This window comes from Manis pentadactyla, chromosome 14 (genome assembly GCF_030020395.1).
Source record: "Manis pentadactyla isolate mManPen7 chromosome 14, mManPen7.hap1, whole genome shotgun sequence".
Lineage (NCBI taxonomy): Eukaryota > Metazoa > Chordata > Mammalia > Pholidota > Manidae > Manis > Manis pentadactyla.
This window is the reverse complement of record NC_080032.1, coordinates 86,693,635-86,714,187: the sequence shown is the minus strand read 5'-3', so window position 1 is coordinate 86,714,187 and position 20,553 is coordinate 86,693,635. Positions and strand designations below refer to the sequence as shown.

The following is a 20,553-nucleotide window of genomic DNA, read 5'->3' as shown; positions in this document are numbered from 1 at the left end:
TGTAAAAAATAAATCAAACAGAAAAAAATGGACTCATAAATACAAATAACAAAACTAGTAGTTGCTGGAGGGGAGAGGGCTGGGGAAGGCAAAACAGGAGAAGAGGATCAAGAGGTACAAATTTTCAGTTATAAAGTCAGTGTCACAGGCATAAAGGACAGCATAGTGAATATAGTCAATAATATTGTAGTAACTCATGGTGACAGATGGTAACTGCACTTATTTCACGATACACGTAAATGTAAAATCACTATGTTGCACACCTGAAACTAACACAAAGTCAACTATACTTCAAAAAATTTCTTTAAAAATATAAAACAAAAAAATTAGCTGTCATTTATAAATTGTTAATTGTGACAATCTCTGCAACACAAACTACTGAATGATATGTGTGTATGAAAAAATGCAGCATTTAATCATCATAGTCACCAAAGGCACAGAAACTCCTAACAATTATGTTTTTGGTTCAGTGAGATATCAGAATGCACCCTGCTGTGCACGTAATAAATTCATGCAAATGTCAGTTTTAGAGTACGAACATTTAAAATTTTAACACAAAAATAATAGTTATGCTGGAAACAAAGCCTATATTTTATAAATGAGAAATTCTGAAACAATATTTATGAAAGGAATCAGCAATATTAAAATTAATGAACATAAATAATTTTTTCCAATGCTGAAGAATTCTTTTATAAAAGCACTGAAACCTGAAACATTTTTTTAATCTTGAAGAGAAAAACATTTTCCTTTCAATACAAGCACCAATAAAAAATGTTATCCAAACAAAATAGAACATCTTTTTTATCAAAAAGTTAATGCCAGAATTTAATGAGTCTAATATTTAAGTAGTTAACAAAATTCTTATAATTAGGTTATAAAACATATTTGATATTATTTAGTATTATTTTCTCTCTTAAAATCTTGGAAGACGATATTTTTGCTAAACGACGCAACTGTGCTAAATTTTAAAGTAAGTGCAACAAGGAAGGAAGCAATTAAACATTTTTAATCCATAAACATAATATAATAACCACAAGAGTGGCAGACAGTAAGTTCCATACACATTAATAAATGCTAAAGCTATTTAAGAAATATCTATGTTAAAATCAAATGCATAAATACTAAAATGTTTTAAAACAAACCATAAATATAGCCTCTAAATACTCTGACCTTGCACTTTCGTATGTTTTCTCATTCCTTACTTTGTTCATGAATTCTGAACATTAAATGAAATGCTCACTGTCAAGCTGCGATTTTACAGTATTAGTTGTTCTTGAGGATTTCCTGCCCTCCAGTGGTATCTGACTTCATATTTTCACTGCACCTTTCAACATTACCAAGAGAAGACATGTCACTTCCACATTCACATTTTGAAACTATACTGCACTGTACGGCAGCATCTAATTTTTCTTCTATTACAGGTTTACTCTCTGTTTGTACCCATGCATCACATTTTACGACCTGTAAACTGCAATTACTGGTTTTGTTTTGTGATATGTGTGAATTACACTGAGACTGTGGAGGCCGATTAGTAGTATCTTCCACTGGGCAGTGATGACAATTCCCACTCTGTTCACGGGTTTGGGCACTGTTTTTAATGATCCCATCACATGGAAGCATTGCCGTCCTTCCTAGACGCAAAGGATCAGTTGGTCCTTTGGTTTTGATAGATCTCCTATTTGAATCTTCAACTTCCTTCCGTTTTTGATCTTCATCTTCAGATGACTAAAAGAAATTAAGTTAATTCTGCTGTAAATTATGTTTAGATTTTTAAAAATCAATCACTTCAAAGTAGGCATTCTTAAAATTCACATTATAAAAAATTTCAAAATACAGAAGAGAGTCTGGCAGGTTTGCAAATCAAAGCTGCTATACCACCAAAGGGTCTTCAAACAATAATCTACCACCTCCCAGAAAGTTGTAGAGTTTTAATTTAGCAATAACAATAAATAAATAATCCCTGTATTAAAAATGCAAAGAACTAAAAAAGAGAAGAGACTTTTGCCTCTTATTAGTCCCCGTAGTCATGGCTACATCATCCCCCTATCCTTTCACACCAGGGAATTACATGTAACACATTCTTCAACCACTTAAGAAGAGTAGAGTAGAAGTAATCATTTTGAAAGAAACAGCTAACACATATAACTTGTTCTATTAATCACTAATTGACTTATTAAGTCAAAAAATATCTATATTGTACCTTTTATGAGCCAGACTCATGAAAAATAGAATGTAAGGAAAGTATCAGCTAATAGGAAATCAAATAGACCAAAAAAAAAAGTTAAATAGCAGTAAATCTCAACTGTTTCTGAAAAAGTAAGATTTTAATAAACTTTAATAGGTCTAGTTTTCAATTTGCTAGCTTGAATTTTTCAAGTTTCTGAATTATCTAGTAATTCTGAACTAAACAAAATATTCTTTTTATGAAAATCTTACATAAAATAATTTATTCAAGCTAAATGAAAAGCAAGGCTAACAGAAAAACACTAAAATTAGGTACAGACCTTAGCTGATTGGCACTAAGAAAAGCAAGTCCAAGAAACAGCCCTGAGAATAGCTGGGCAGAAATTAGAAAAAACAAGCTCACTACATGTATTTATTCAAGAAATAAATATTCATCAGCGTATGCAATGTGAGTGAAGCAGGTATGGTTGCTACCCTCGCAGAGCACATACTTTCACGGGTGGAAATGACAGTCACACATATGTATATACGATTATATATATATATATATATATATATATATACACATACACACATGTATATATTACATATACAGGGAAAACATGAACAAGTATGAAGCACTTTGAGAGCATAACTGAGGCACGAATTTAAATTGAGGAGCCAAGAAGGGGCTTTCAGAAGCGACATATTTAAGCTGAGACCTATAGGATGAATAAAACAAGGCAGAGGAAACAGGATATATAAATGCTCTGCAGCAGAAAAGAGACTGACAAGCTAAATGAAATTCAGTATGTATGGAGCGTAGTGAAAGAGGGCAAATCCTAGAAGTTGAAGAGGTAGTCAGAGGACAGACCACACAAGGCCTGTGGCCACTGTTAAGTATTTTAGATTCTAAAGTAAAACAGAAATCCACTGAATAGTTATACACAGGAATAACATGATTCAACTTAAGTTTTTAAAAGATCGTGATGATTGCTTAGCTGGTAAAGAAAGTGGGACAAGAGTGGAAGAGAGAGGTCTCTTAGGAAACAATATTCAGGAACAAGATGATCGTATCTTTGACAAGGGTAACTGACATCGCAAGTTGAGAGAGATAGATAAATATGCAACTTATTTTGGAGGCAGAACTGACTGGATGACAAAGGGAGGCAGATGAACCACAAAGAAATGACAAACTGCTAGGTTGCTGGCATGAGAAACTGAGGATAAAAAAGGTATCTACTAATATGGAACTATCAGAAACACTGATTCGGGGAGAAGAGTAGTGGGTGTTCAGTTTGAGGTATGAAGATAAGGAGATTTTTTTTATAAGATATCCAAAGGAATCTATCCAGTAAGAAACTGAACATCTAAATACAGATTTAGGATAAAGTCACAAAGTTGAGAACTGTTATCAACCAGATAGTATATAAAGTCATTAAAGGCTATAACATCATCTAGAATTTGGAGTGTAGGTTAAGAGAAGAGTCCTGTAGCAAATCCTAAATATTACAGTTTATTCAGGGGAAGGAAGAGAGCTGTGAAGGAAACCAAGATAGTGGGCCATCACAAAAGCAAAAAGAAAATCTTTCAAAAAAAGACAATAATCATTTCTACCAATATTATTAGGAGTTCTCATAAAATAAAAACTGTAAAGCATCTGATAAATTTGGCAACACAGAGGTCACGGGGGTTCTTCCTTAGCATGAGTAGTTTGGACAGCAAGCTAGAAACAAAAGGCAGATGAAACAAACATGGCAGAATCAGTGGAGAATACCACTGAAACATGTGATTTATGAGAAATGCAACATTCCCACTCAGGATACAACATGTCATTTTGATTATTCAGATTACAGCTCTCAATACATCTTACAGTTTTCTTCATATATGTCTTGAGACTTTGTGTATGTATTCTTGTTTGTTTTGGGTAATTTCAATTATTGTGAGTGGGCTCTTTTAAAAAGCCTTTTAAGAGAAATACATACATATATATATATACACATCTTTAAAAGTGACTTTAATAAATAACAGTTATCACTTTATAAATATGAATGAATGAATGATGCTTATTTACATTTTAATTTTATATTTCCATTTATATTTTTATTACATTTTAAATAATTTTTACATGTTTTTGTTTGTATTTATTTCCACTTTTTATTGATTCACTTATTTTTTTCAAGAATGTGTAAAGGTAAATAATGAGAAATACAGGTAATTCTAAATTAGCAGAGAACATATCAATCAACAAGCAAAAAAACAGTAACTTACCAATTCTGAACTAGAACTGAAACAACTATCTGTTGGCCTTGGAGAGTAACTGGTAGACAGACTACTCTGTGAAGAATCAAGGTCTGAAAATGAATGTTTGATTCAGGAAGAATGTTATTTATTAATGCTTCACAAAAGACATAAATAAGCAGAAGCTATCTGCTGATTAAAAGTTCAGTTAACATCCTATAAGAGCATTCTGAAGTACCCCAAAACTAGTTAAAATTTTGGCCATTTGGCAGCTTGCATTATAGGTTTACTTATTCTACATTTAAAACATTTGTATCTACAAGTAAAATAAGGGTACTTAACATAAGGGAAGAAAGGAGAATAGAGAAACTGGATTGATTTTTTCCAATATATAAACCATTTTTTATGAACAAAGTGTCAACATGCAGGAAGGAAGAATGAGTCAAGTTTATAAAGTCTCAATGCACCAGATACTTGCTAATCTAGCAAATGAAGCTTCACTGTACAATCAAAACTGTATGAAAAAAATTAATAAATTCAAAGCATCTAGTATGATATACTTTCATTATCTCCTTAATGTGCTCTCTTATGATTACGAGTAAAGTTTAAAAATGGGCCTGAAAAGTAGGTCCTGACTCTCTATGATGCATAAATATTACAGATCCACAGCAGATTCAACCATTGCATTCCTGGTTTGTGAAAATGGGTTCACTATCAAGAAAGCAAAAGGTCATAGAATGTGGAGTAACAACACAAATCAAATCACATGCCCTTCTATATGCAGTAAACCATGAGTACTACCTATTCATGCCTCAAGTCATGACCAGTGCCCTCTATAACAGGGCTGTCAGTCAGCTGAGTGACTAATAATTAAGTAGAAGAGCGAACATGATTATAATACATCATGATTTGGAATTTATTATAAGAATGCTAGGATGGTCCATATCACAAAATCCATTAGTAAAATTCACGAATTAAAAGATTTATCCACAATGAGATCTCACTGCACACACATTAGGATGGCCACTTATTTTAAACAAACAAACAAACAAAATAAGCATTGGTAAGGAGGTGGAGAAATTTGAACCCTTGTGCACTATAAGTGGAAATGGAACAATGGAATAGCTGATATGGGAAACAGGATAAAGGTCCCTCAAAAAACAAACAGAACTACCATATAATCCAGCAAACCCATTTCTGGGTATATATCCTAATGAACTGAAAACAATTATCTTGAAAAGATATTTGCACACCCATGTTCACTGCAGTATTATTCACAGTAGCCAAAAGGTAGAAGCAACCTCCTTGTCTATCAGCAAATGAATTGATACAGAAAATGTGGTAGATACATACAATGGAATATTATTCAGCATTCAAAGAGAAGAAATCCTGTCACATGCTACAAGACGGATAAACCTTTGAGGATATTACGCTAGGTGAAATAAGCCAGTTACAAAAAGACAAATATTACATGATTCTACTTATATGAGATACTTAAAATATTGAAATTAATAGAAACAGAAAGTAAAATGATGGTTGCCAGAGGCGACAGGGGAGGGGAGGTATACTGCACACTTGGGGGAATTGTTGGGAAGGTGAGTTTTATTTATGTGTGTGGGGGGGGAGGGGTTGAACACAATAAAAAAATTTCTATGGAGAAAAATTAATAATGATTTCTATAGATGCCAAGAATCACACTTCCCCAAAGTCACCTCCTAACAAACTCTCAGTAAAATAATCAACATACATGTGCCTAAGTCCAAAATCCAGAATCTTATTTAATGTGGAAACATGGGATGTATATTCACATTAAAGTACCAACAAGAAACAACAAGAAGTACCTATAGATAAATCTAACAAGACATGTGTAGAATTTACTTCAGGAAAACTTCTTAGTGCTTAAATATGTTTTCAAAAACTATTAATGATACAAATTTAGACCAAATTAATAGAAAGGCATCCTTTTTCTTAGACAGGACTATTCAACACCATTAAGATGACAATTCATACTAAGTTAATATATACATTTAACATTTTCCTAATAAAAATTAAAACATTTATTTGAAGTTTGACAAGTTAATTTTAAAGTTTATATGAAAAAAAGTAAAAGGTAGCCAGAAGCACTCTTTTTGAAAAACGCAAAGGGGGGTTTATTTCTTGTAGAAATTAAACATACTAAAGTAATCACAATAAAAATAGTATGTTATAGCACATTAAGATTAGGAAAGACCAATGAAACAGTAAAAAAAAAAAAGGCCCCAATACAGACCCTGATGCATAAGGAAAATTAGTATAAAATGGTGGTATCACAAATATCTAGGGAAAAGATACATTTTTAAAACTTGAATCAATACATATCTTATGCCTTAAATCAGGATAAATTCCAAATAGATAAAGATCTAAATATAAAAATATAAACTCATATTCTTACTAGAAGAAAACATAAGTGAATTCATTTATAACCTGTAAGTGTAGAGTCTTTTTAATTAAATATAAAAGTATAAAAAGATCAATATAATTAACCACATGAAAATATATTAAGACTTTTGCAAAGCAGGAGACACTGCAAGCAAAAAAAACCAAAACAAAACAAAAATCAAAAACCAATAATAAATTAGGAGAAAATACCTGTGACATATCACAAGGACGTAAATCTCTTTAATGTACAAAGAGCTTTTTAAATATCCAGGAAAAACGCCAAAAATTTAATTGGTCAAAGACATGAAGAGAGTTCACAGAAAAGGAAAGAATAGCCACCCGACCTTTTTAAAAAGCTTGACTTCACTCACAGAAAAAGAAGTGCAGACCCAAACTTGTATCTATATATCTCTCTTTAAACGATTCACAGAAATCTGTTAAGTTTGTCCACCAGCCTATTGGTGAGGCCGTGGATTAAAAGGCACATTTCTGGTGGGATTGCCAAATGGTGCAACAGGGATTGGCAGCATCTAGAAAAACCAAATTTTGCCAGTATCCATCAGAAAAGCCAATGCATCGCCCTTTCACTCAGCAGTCCCACTCCTAGAAACCATCTTGACAATGCACCTCCACAATTAAGCAACATATGCACAAAGTTGTTAACTGCAGTTATTCACAGTTGTTATTTTAAGAGTAAGATATGGAAAACAACCCAAATATCCACCAACAGGGTACTGACTGATTAAAATATAGTCTATACACATAAGGAATCACTAAATAGTCATAAGTAAAGGGTGAAGAAATGTCTAGTACTAACATGGAGACATCTGTAGGATATTTTATTAAATAAGTGAATCCATTCAATTCATTTATAAAATATCCTATATTAAAGCAAATACCCTGTATTACATTTAGAGTGAGAAAGGCAGGGAACTAAGGCTCATTTATAGGTGTGTTAATGTATTTTTAGGCTTTTTTGGGGGAAGAAAACCCATTGAAATGATAAACCATAAACCAAAAAAAAAAATGAGGCAGAAGAAAATAGAGCAAACAGGACAGGGCTAGAAACCAAATTAATGTTTCACATATTCAAAAAAGAAAAAAAGTCTATGAAAATTTGTGGGTATCCAAGCAGACTAGAAATCCTGAGGAATCATTCTACCAGAATAGCTAAGAAGTTCCAGCCACTTTTGTCCATAAAAAAACAACACAGAATAAAAAGAACCTTCAAAAATGAAGTACTTGGTACCCACAGGCTTACTAAGCAATTGATATCTATGATATAAACAATATATAGGATATATGCATATAGCTCTAGATATGAGGCACATCTCATAAGGAAAGCCAGAGCCAAACTTCCTAAAAGAAACCTGGGTAATAAACATGAGAGCCATTTTACAGATAAAACATGCATGGCTAATGAATTAATTACTAATCAGGGAAATATATATTAAAATTACAATGAGATATCAGATTGCCAACAATGATAAAAAGCTGACCTAGTGTTAGTGAGAATATGTAACAACTACAACAACCTCTTGATAGTGGGAATTTAAGCTGGCACAACTACTTGGCAAAACAATTGTGCACCGCTTTGGAGAGGTGAAGATGTGCTTATCATATGAACTAGCCACTTCTATTCCTAGAGCTGTGTCCTAGAGGAAATGTTTATACATATGCCCAGAGAAATGTCAAGAATTTCCAAAGTAGCTTTGCTCATCATAGCAAAATATTCAGAACAACCTAAATAAACATTGCCAGAAGGTGCATAAACAAACTGGTACATTCACACAGTAGAAGACTGTACAGCAGTAAAGAAATAATAAAATTTACTAGAGTCACAAGTATCATAGTGAATGAATCTCAAAGTATATTTCTGGGTGGAAAAAAAAAGGCAAGTTGCAGAAATATACATGGTTTGCCTCAATTTGTAGAAAGTTCAAAATTAAGCAATGGGAAAAAAATCTGTGTGGTATCACAAAAAACAAATTAAAGATAATAGTTACCTCTAGGGGGCAGGGTAGGAAATGCAATCGAGATTTTCAAAAGTATTGGTTACATATTATTTCTTACACTACAAAGTGAGTACTAGGGTATCTGCTTTATTGTTACTTGCTAAACTATATGTACACATTATATATACTCTTCATTTTACAAAGACAAAAGCATTTTTTAAAAAATCAAGGTAATTGTAAAGGGTCAATTGCATTACCAGTACATTCTAAGATAACTGTGAAACATATTTGCTAGCAAAAATTAAACACTTAAAATTTAACTGATTTCCACTTAAGTGTCAGTGTTTTAAAAAGAATAAAATCCACTTATAGTTTTACTGACATATTTTCTTAGAAGATGTTGGCCTGCCTTTTAAAGAACAAGCTTCTCCTCCTTCAATCAGAATCTAGAAGAAAAACAAAATTGTAACAATTTCCAAGTATATACAAAAATAACCACTCTTGTCACCCCTTTTAACCCCACCAATTCATTTTATAGCACTCCTATTTAGGTTAATTCAACACAGATGACTTTAGAACCACAAAGAAATATTTACGACAAACAATAAAATGAAATTTAAATTGGTTTAGAAACAGCAAGCAAAATAGACATTTGCTAAGAAATGAATTACTTCAGGTAATCACAGGCAATACAATGGAAAACATGCAAACATATTAAAGAAATTTGGAATTTCATTTTTATTCTCTAATTTCTTAAATTGGATATCAGTTCACTTAATTAACAAAATTAAATTAATTAAACTAAATAACAATAATTAATTAAATAACCAAAGCTCTCAGAGGTAGAAATTTTCTGTAGAACACACATTGGTTGTGGCTTTCATCAATTTCTATGTAATTCATAATTTATTTTCATTTTCTTTCTCTTTCTCTTTTAAACCCAGAATATTTCTTAATTTCCAACAAAGTAAGAGAGATTAAGCATCTTTTTTGGTGCTGTTGATTTCTAACATAATGAATTGTTAGAGAATGTGGCTATGAAACTCCTTAGATAAATCTCCTAGACCTCTTTAAGAGTTACCATTTGAATTATATTTGCAAATGTACCATGAACTTACAGAAAATAGGTGTTTTCTGTTGGTGAGATAGGGTTTTACATAAGGCAGAGAGACCTTCCTCGTAGGCTTATAGCTAGACTGTATTTGCTAGCCTCCCTTGGAGCTGGGTTGGACGTGTGATTTAAGTTCTGGTCAAGAAGTGGTGTACCCCACTGACAGTCCTGACTCATGAAGTTTCTCTCCACAACCCCCCACGTCCTTTCTCCTTCTGCTGCCTGATACCAACATACAGTACAAACATGGAAACCGCCAGCTGAAGACAGCAGTCCCACCAGCTTGGGGCCCTGAATGACTTCAGGCAGCAGAGCCTCTTCTCTAAACCCACTACTCAATCATTTTAAAAGTGTTGTGTGTTCAACTGTTCAAACATTCAAGCCCAAATGTGCATCAGGAACACAAAAGATGAGAAAACTATATAGACCCCAAGATAGGCACACACTCCAATACCCAATTCAGATCTGCTGACAGAGACTAACAAATAAAGGAGACTGTGCCAAACAGAAGAAACCAAATTATTCAAAGCATTTCCCCCATCATTCAGGACAGCAAGACTTCACAACGCCTGTCCAGCAGGATTTCAAAATCCGCGTGCGTCACTAGCTCTGGAGCTCCTCTTCTCTTTTCTGAATGGGCTTTTTATTGTATTTATACCATCCTTGCACCAATATTCTATATTTTCTTTATGTAAATCTTTTTTGCTGTCTTTTTATTTCCAACCTTTATTACTATATTACACTCATTCACTATTTCATTTGTTCCCAAATTGATCAGGTTTTCTAGCTGACATCCCCACTCTTCCAAATTCTGAAGTTCTTCCATGTGTCACCATTTCTCTACTGATTACCTTACTTTTTTAACAATCATATTTAAACCTTATTCCTATAATACTTCAAAATTGAATAAGTTCAGTTCAAGATGGCAACATAAAAGGATCCTGAATTCACATCCTCCTATGGACACACCAAACTGACAGCTACACATGGAACAATTCCCTCTGAAAGAAATGTGAAAACTAGCCAAGAGACTCCTACGTGTTGGGCAAACGTGAAAAAACCCATATCAAAACAGGAGAGGCTGAGACACAATTTCCCCATAAACCCCATCTTCTACACAACAACCCACCATCAGGAGGGAACCCATAACTCCAACCTTCTCCCTGAGGAACAAATGGATTGAACCCAAATCTGATAAGATCAACCTCCAAAACACCTAGCTGTGAAAGCCAACAGCGTTTGTGTCTCCCAGACCCACAAGGCTGTAGTGAACTGAACGAGAGTTCTTGAAGGGCTCACACAGGCTGGGCCTAGGACTGAGGCAGGCCACTGAAACACCCAGTCACCTTGTGAAAGAAGCCTATTGGCTGTCCTCATAGCTACAGCCTGAGGAGCAGGCCACTAGTCAAACTTACATCTAAGGGGCAACTACAGTCCTCTCCAGAGGCCTTCAAGGATGGGTGCTCTCTTCACACTCTCCCTCTGCCTCACGCCAGGTCACCAGTACCTCCCAAAAAGGAGCCTGTGCACCTATCTAGTGCCCTGGGGTTTGTGGCTGCTGCCTGGGGGACACCCCCTGATCACCCGGCTCTGGTGGCCAATGGGGCTTATGTTTATAGGTCCCACAGAACTGTAACAAACAGAGTCCTTAACTGGCTACCCTCCAGAGCACAGTACAGAGAGACAGCACACTGAAAGGCATCCCCAATCTTTCTGTGAAAGAGCCTATTTGCTTATCTTAAATCGATGGCCTGAGATGAAGGCTTCCGATTTAACACGGGTAGAGGCCTGCTGTAATGTTCCCCGAAGACCGGAGAGCCCAGGGGGGCATCTCTGTGCTCAGGCTCTGCCTCGCTCCAGGTCACCAGCATCTCCCAGGGAAGGGTTTGTACACACGTCCGGAGCCCTGGTTTTGCAGCTGCCCTCCAGAGAATGCCCCTTGATAGCCTGACACGGGGAGCCAATGGGGCTTATGTTCACAGGTCCCACAGGACTTAACAAATGGAGAAAGAATTCTTAACCAGCTATTTTCCAGGGCACAGCAAAGAGGCAGCAGGCTGAAATGCCCAGTCTTTCTGTGAAATAGGTCTGAGTTTAGTTTTCATACATCTAGCCAAAGGGGAAGCTTCTAATTAAAGACACATCTAGGGGCCAAATGCAATCCTCTCCAGACTCAGAGGCGGGCAGGGGGTGCCATTTTCATGCTCTGTCCTACCCCAGGTCTCCAGCATCTCCAAGGAGCCTGTGCACAGCTGGTACCCCAGCTTTTGCAGCTGCTGTCCACAGGATTCATCCCTTAACAGCCTGGTTGTGAGAGCCAGTGGGGCTTGTGTTCATGAGTTCAACAGGATGGTGAAAACAAAGAAACAGTCCTTAACTGACTATCACACCAGAACTCAGAGCAAAGGGAGCAGACAGAAATGTCCATCTCAAGTCTTCCCATGAAAGAGATTTATTTACATACTTGGAAAGCTACTGCATGTGGGTCCAGTTTCCAAACAGAATGAAACTAGGTGCTGACTGAGATATTCCAGTTTGAGACACTGGCAAGTTTTTTCATACCCTCAACTACTACAAGCTGTTAAAAATAAAGTAGGTTGCTTGGACATTCACACATTTAAGACAACTAAAAGCTAGAGCAGGGTTGAAACATAATGCATATCTCCTACCCAAGGCCAATCCTTCAAGATCAGAAGAGGTGGTCTGTGTTACCTGATGCAGTGAAGCCAACACAGAGAGTCAAGGAAAATGAAGAAACACAAGAATATGTTCGAAACAAAAGAAGAAGATAAAGCCTCAGAAAAAGACCTTAGTGAAACAAAGAAAAGTGATTTACCTGATAAGAGTTCAAAGTAATGACATAAATATGCTCACCAGGTGAAGGAGAATAATGCAAGAACAAAGTGATAATTTCAACCAAAGAGAAATCAGAAAGCTGAAGAATACAGTAACTGAACTGAAAGATACAACAGAAGGGTTCAACAGACTGGAAAAAGCCAAAGATTGAACTCAGAGACAGGGCAGTGAAATTTATCCAATCGAGAGCAAAAAGAAAAAGGAATTAGAAAGAATGAAAACAGCATAATGGATTTATGGGACAATATCAAGTGAACCACTTTTCACATTATAGGGATCCCAAAAGGCAAAGGAGAGAAAGGAGAGAACAGTTACATGAAGAAATAATAACCAAAAACTTGCCTAATGTGGAGAAGAAAACAGGTACAGATCCAGGAAAAGAACATAATGTACCAACTTAAAATAGACTGCTATAAATATAAGTTGCCTCATATAAGCTTCATGGTAAACATAAAGTAAAAATCTATAGTAGATAAAGGAGAAAGAGAAAGAATCTAAGCATACTACTACAGAAAATAATCAATCACAAAGGAAGAGAGTAAGAAAAGAATAAAACAAAGGAATTATACAACAGCCAGAAAGCAATAAACAAAATGGCAATAAGTCCATACCTATCAATAACTGCTTTAAATGTAAATGGACTAAATTGTCCAATCAAAATATACAGAGTGGGTGAATGGATAAAGAAATAAGACCCATCAACATGCTGCCTACAAGAGACTCACTTCATGCATAAGGACACACACGACTGAAAGTGAAGGGATAGAAAAAGACATTCCATGCAAAGGGAAACCAAAAGAAAGCTTGGCTGGCTATACATGTATCAAACAAAACAGACTTTTAAGATAGTCTGTAATCAGAGACAAAGGTCATTATATTATGAAACAGGGCAAATCCAACAAAAGAATATTTGTAAATATTTATGTTTCCAACACAGAAGCACCTAAACATATATAGTAAATATGAACAGACCTAAAGGGAGAAACAGAGCAATAAAATAATGGTAGGAGACTTAAATACCCCACTTACATCACTAGAGCATCCGACAGAAAACAGTAAGGAAACAACAGCCTTAAATGATACTTTAAACCAGATGGAGTAGACAGATATATACAGATTTCATCCAAATGCAATATAATTTACAATCCTCTCAAATGCACATGGAGCATTCTCTATGACAGATCACACATTAGGCAATAAATCTCAATAAATTTTAAAAGACTGAAATCATATCAAGCATGTTTTCCAACCAAAATGGGATAAAACTCAAGTTCAATTACAGGACAAAAAAATGGAATATTCACATTTTTGTGAAAAGTAAACAACATGCCCCTGAACAACCAATGAGTCAAAAAATCAATCAAGAGAGAAGTTTTCAAATATCTTGAGACAAATGAAAATAGAAATGCAACATATCAAAACCTCTGGGGTGCAGCAAAAGAGAAATTCATGGTGATAAACACCTACATTAAAAAAACTAGAGCTCAAACAACCTAACTTTATACCTCAAAGAAACTAGAAAAAGAACAAGTTAGTAGAAGGAAAGAAATAACAACTATAGCAGAAATGAATGAAATAGAGAGTAGAAAAAAAACAGAAAAGATCAATGAAACTAAGAGATGTTTTCTGAAAAGATAAAATTGACATACCTTCAGCTAGACTCAACAAGACTCAAAGAAAATCAGAAAGTACAGAGGAGAAAGACAAAACTGTATTATACACTATGTATAATATACTAGTATGAACAATTATATGCCAACAAATTGGACAACTTAGAAGAAATAAATTCTTAGAAACATACAACTGAATCATGAAGACCAAATCATGAAGAAATAGAAAATATGAATAAGTCGATTACTAGTAAGGAGATTGAATCAGTAATCAAACACTTCCCAACCAATGGCTTCACTGGTGAATTCTATGAAACATTTAAAGAAGAATTAATACCAATCCTTCTCAAACTCCTTCAAAACACAGAAGAGGAGGGAAGACTTCCAAACTCATTTCATGAGCCAGCATTACACTGGTATCAAAACCAGACAAGGACACTAAAAAATATATATTACAGAACAATATTCCTGTACCATTTATCATAAATTTTTCAAAAGACTCTCACTACCTTAACAGGTCAAACTTAACTCATATTCTCTTAGAAATCTGCTCCCTCTGTGAATCAAAGTAATCATAGATGTTTTTAAAATAAAATCACAAAATTTTTGATGCCCAAACACAATTATTTCTTTCTCATGTTGTAATTTGAAATGAGTTTTCCTGGTTAGCATACAATTTTCTCCCTTCTAGAGATTTTGAGACCAAGTCCTACCCATCTTATGACTCCACATATGTCTTGAGGCTTCACTGCCATCCAGTCAATTACCCATTTGTCCAAATCATAAATTCAGGTCTTCAATTGTTTCCTTTTCTCTTAACTCATCAAGTCCTATCAAATCTTGATCTTCTGAATCTTTGTGATAGCTCTTCCCTCATTTCCTCCTTACTGACACTTACTCACCTTCAAGCCCTCACTATTTTTTTGCCCTGTCACTTCTCATATCTCTCCTCACTGTTGCCAGAGTCAACTTTTTAATACTCTGATATCATCATATTACTCTGCTAATATTTTTTCAGTGACTCTGTTTGGTGATAGGAAATTAAATTATTATGTCATACTAGGTGTTGGATGACCTGGCCCTTTATATTGTCCAGAATAACCTCTTGCCATTCCCCCACCCCTTGTAATTTATGCTATAATAATAGCAATAACAGTAACGAGAATGAAACAAGTTACTTGCGGTTCCAGAAACAAGCTATACTTTTTCACTTCTAGTTTTTATGTTGGTCCATCTTCCTAAGATGAAAGCAGTTTGTCCATTTGGTGAACTTACTTATTGATACCCAGATCAGAAGTTTTCCCCTCTATCACATCTCCTCCTGACCACCCTGGACACTTACAAGTGTCCTTTACTGGCTCCAACTGCCCTTTGTTTATGCCCCAGAAAGAACAGTTTTATCTAAATGCACTAGATTGTTTTGTTGTTTCTATCTAGCTACTAGAGTACAGCTTCTTAAAGACAAGGTACCATGTCTTTTTCCTCTGTACCTTGCAGAGTCTAGTGCATAACAGAATGTAAACTTCATGTAAAACAAAAACTTTGTTCTTTCACCACTGTATCCCCAGTGTCAAGCATATAGGAGACACACAACAAATTCTATTAAATGAATTCATAATATGTATTCAACTCTTATTTATTAAAGAGAAAACAATTAGTATAGTTGAAAATATAGAGTCAGCTAAGACAAGAGTTTGAATCCTGGCTCAACTGTGTGACCCTGAACAAGTTGTTTAATTTCTCTGAACTTTTGCTGTGAAGACCTTACAGGGTCAGACACTTGCAGATGAGATGTGAAGTACACCAATCTCCTGGCACAATGCCTGGACTGTTGTAAGGATTACACACCCTTACTATGAGCAGGGGTTACAATTTACATGCCAGTGTTTGCAGATGTTTCAGTATTCTTAAACAAGTAACTATGTTCCCCTGCAGCACACTGAACCCTAAAGCATTTTCAACCTGGAAAAAAATGTATAGGACTTACAGAAAGAAGTTTAAATGTTTCTAGCTTGGTTTGTCTCAAATAAAGCACATTACAGTTTCTGAAAAGGTGTTAATTTTATTTCTAGATGTAAGCCATAATTTCCACAGAGTAAAAAAACATTTAAAAAAAGAGGCTAAAAATTATTTTAATAAAAGGTAACCTTAAATCAAAGTAAGTTGCAAATACTAACAGATGACATATGGTAACACAACTGACTGAACTGGTAAGATCATATAAAATGCACTTACCTCACCAGGTCGAAAATCCAATGACTGCTTGGAATGCAGTCCTTCCAAAGGAATATCACCCCTAAGGGTTATAAGAAAGACAGTATTAAAGTCTGCTTTATTCCCTCTGAAAAGTGTTGTTCTAAATTATGGTTCTGAAATTTGGCTGCCAATCAGAATTATGAGGGGAGTTTTTTAAAAATCAAAACTCCTAAGGTCCATCCTAAGGAGTCTAATTGTTACATATGGGCCAAAGTTGGTATTCTGTCTTTTAAAATCACCCCTTCAGGTGCTATGGATCTGCAGCTAGGTTTGGGAACTATGTTCTAAATCACTTTCATAAAGTACATTTTACAATTCAGGGCCTAACATGCTGTTTTTCATTCATGAGTTTCTATTTGGATATTTGACACCAAAGAACCTAATTTGTTAATTGTATTAAGGAAGTTATGAATCCACACTTTGTTATGCCAATCCTATAAAATGCTATCTACGTGTTCTTTTTTTATCAATAGATACTTTAAATATTTCCATAAGAAAGCACTCCCAGAGTAAAAATCTATGCTAGTTAATGATTTTCAATTACCAAGATTTTACTAAATCACAATTACTACCAAGAAAGGACTATTCTGAAACTACACGTTTCCTTTAATTGTCTATACATGCCATCCCACAGACTGTTACTGTGCTTGCTTCTGCCATTCACTTTTGGGTTCTGGTATTCCCGTGCTCTGACACTATCCTAACCAAGCAACCTTCCCACAGAAAACTGCCAAAAGCCAGCAAATACACCAGCAAAAAAGCCAGCAAAAAGAAAAAAAAAATCATGCCAGAAAGCATTCCCATGTATGCGACTCTTCTTTCCTTACTGTAAATTCATAAACTGACATTCTAGAAAGTATATAAGTTTCTTGAACACATAAGTCAGTTTTCTCAAATTTAATTAAAACTAAATTCATATAAGAAAATATTTTTGCACTGGTAAATATGAGCACAATACTCTCAAGCAAGGCAGTACTACCAAGATCCTGACCAGTGATAAATCTCTCTGAGGCCAGTCTGCCCACCCTCGGACAGCAGTGATATACCTCTGTACCGTCTGAACACTTCAACATGTATGATACCATATCCTGGCTTGCAGTCCCCAGATTTACCCAAAAACTTACATATGGTTCACTGGATATTGCCGGATTTTTTTCTGTGGTGTCTTCTCTTGATCACTTTCAAATTTTCCTTTAAAAATAAAAGTATGCATCGAACTAAAACCTTAGCATAGACTATTTCTATTTTTTTATTTGAACACTATTAGCCTGACCCATTTAGTGGTAAATCGCTGGTCCACTACATCACTATAATGGAATGCCATTCTATTTTTTATTTCATATTCCTCCAATACACACACAAATACATAAATGCACACACATATAAAATCTGAAAGAAAAAAAAACCAATATACCATTATGTTTCCACATATAATACCCACCCTTTTTTTGAGAACTGGCTGGGTAACAACCCTCAGAAGAGGTATTAAGGGCACTTCTTTCATTACTGCTGTACTCCTGATGGCTCTTGTTTGGATGGCACTCTTCTGGATAACTTGTGTTAAAAGCAGAATTAGTCAAATTCAATCCTGGATCTGTAAAAATACTTTCAATGCATCCATCAGTGGAACTGCTCTTATCAGAACTAGTGATTGCACAAGTATCTCCCATACTGTCATAACCACACTTGTCAAAGGTATTCTTTATTCTCTGCTGATCTATGTTTAATAAACTGATCACATTTCCACTAATAAAAGAGTCACAATTCTCTGACAGAAGCCTGGGGGTTGGCTGGTTCACATCTTCAAAAAAATCTAAAGCCTTTTTTCTATCTTCTCCCCACATATGTTGTACTGATCGTTTTTCAGTAATGAAGTCTGACTGTCTTCTCTCATCCATCACTACTGCAGGTCTTCCAATTGGGAAATTCCTATTTCCTGGACTGGAATAAATGAAAAAATATTTAGGAAGAAAAGCACAGAGTATTTTCATTTAGAAACACTTAAATTTTAAGAGAATGTAGCTACAAACATTTACCTAGAAATAATACTGCTTTGGGTGGAAATATGTCTATATGCTCTTCTAATGCCTTAGTGAGTATAAAAATAATCTATTCTTAGTATTTCAACAAGAAAATTATCATGTGGTTCAATTTACTGTTGTACTAGAAAAAAAAAAACATGGACAACCTATAGTATTCTATAATAAGGCCTGCAAATAACTTCAACAACCACTGTATGAACTGCTACTCCAGTCAACCAGACAAAAGATATTTTGAAGACTGTGCAGAGAAAAATGATCCCCAATGTTAAAAACACCAAGTCAAACAGTTATGAGAACACTGTAACAGATTGTTCTCAACCTAACAAGGATATAAAAACAACTCTGAAGTTCACAAGGAAGAGCAATATAGATACAAATGCATAGCTAAGTAATAAAGCCAAGTGATAAGATGAACTAGATGAGAGTTTAGACTAGATAACTTGTGACTTTCCTCCTAATGTAAAAATCCTAATTCTAGGCTAGGTCCAACTTGCATCAAAGAATCAAAGCTATCATAGTTAATCAGAAATCATGATATTCTGGATTTTGTTGCTATTAACCATCTACAGAATTACTTGGGGTTGGGCTGTTCCAGAGATCAGAGATACCAAAAAAATGAGACTGCTAAACTTACCTGTTAAACCTTTCAAACAACATTCCAAATTGTGCTGTTTTATATGATGGACTGAGAGTATCTTGATTTTCATTTAATTTGGAAACCAAGGACTTAGAATAATTAACATTACTGAGCTGAAAAAAAGAAAGGAAGAGCCTGTCAAAAGGGTGTATGTAGATATATACAACTGAAATTATTTACTATAAAATGTCATTTAAGTGGACATCTATATTCAAAACATGTACTGTTTAGTCTAAAAGAAAGGTAATTGTGCCCTTACTGAAAACAAAATAAATATTGTTCTAACAATGAAGCAGTATCAGTAGATGACTGATTGTTAAAATAACACAATTGATATTATGGTAAGATAACCATTTTCCCAGAGGTAAAAAATATATATTTTTAAAAAAAAGGAAAGAAATACCCATGAGACCAGTATCTTGAGTAAATAAAAGTTCAATTTCCTTGACAAAAAATAATAATTTCTCCCAAGGAAACAGCCGTATTTATCTCCATTCTTCCATTTACTGAGCAAGTTCAGACTGCTACTTTAATCTTCCTATCAGTATCACTGAGTACAAAATGGTGAAAGTACGGGAAGACTGAAAAGCAGATGAGATAACCCATCTGTTAATGTGGAGGGTACCACAGAAATGTAAGATATAAGACTGGCCTAACACTCATCTATCCAGCAATAATACTTCTTACCTGTAGTGTATTTTATTTATAACCTCTGAAAAGAGAAATTCAAAGTCCAAAGACAATTTTGGACTTTTTTTGCACAATTCAGGCAAAAAAATAGGGAAAAAAGGGGGGGGAGACAAAAAGAAATTCTGGAAGTCTTAAAAAAAAAAATCAAACATCAGGGAGAAAATAAAGTCTGATAATCTCATATCCCAGCCTCAGAGAGACAGAGACAGAGGTGTAGAAACAAAGTCATCCCATGAAATGAGAAACACAAACAAATCAAAAACGAGAAGAGAATATTATAAACTGAATCAAAACTAGTTCTCTGGGAACAGAGAGCTCCAGACCACATTTCCTTCTAACCTATTTTTTTTAACACATTTTCTTTCATACACTTTTCTTGAAATCCCTCCAAATAAGCTATTAAATACTTCCCTAATATTTCAGAATATGACACTATGTCTCTCTTTTGTCTCCTCTGCCATAATAAGTATAACATTATTCACCCCTCTGGAGGTAATCACTGACCTGCAGCCTACAGCTGGACTATCCAGAGATTACAGAGACTGGCACTCTCTACACCATAAACTATTTAATA

General features: G+C 34.8%; 1 protein-coding gene across 1 annotated transcript in view; it reads right to left on the bottom strand.

Moving 5' to 3' along the window:
* Positions 1-988: 988 nt before the first annotated feature.
* The window catches only part of C14H12orf40 (chromosome 14 C12orf40 homolog), a 42,782-nt gene continuing 23,217 nt past the window's right edge, over positions 989-20,553 (bottom strand). Inside the window, exons 7-13 of the mRNA XM_036889526.2 lie at positions 19,287-19,402; positions 18,052-18,551; positions 17,735-17,801; positions 16,590-16,650; positions 9,160-9,223; positions 4,435-4,517; positions 989-1,725 (exon numbers count right to left, since the gene is read on the bottom strand). Of these exons, the coding sequence (XP_036745421.2) occupies positions 1,264-1,725; positions 4,435-4,517; positions 9,160-9,223; positions 16,590-16,650; positions 17,735-17,801; positions 18,052-18,551; positions 19,287-19,402 (1,353 nt within the window). The 3' untranslated portion in view covers positions 989-1,263. The remainder of the gene's footprint in view (positions 1,726-4,434; positions 4,518-9,159; positions 9,224-16,589; positions 16,651-17,734; positions 17,802-18,051; positions 18,552-19,286; positions 19,403-20,553) is intronic.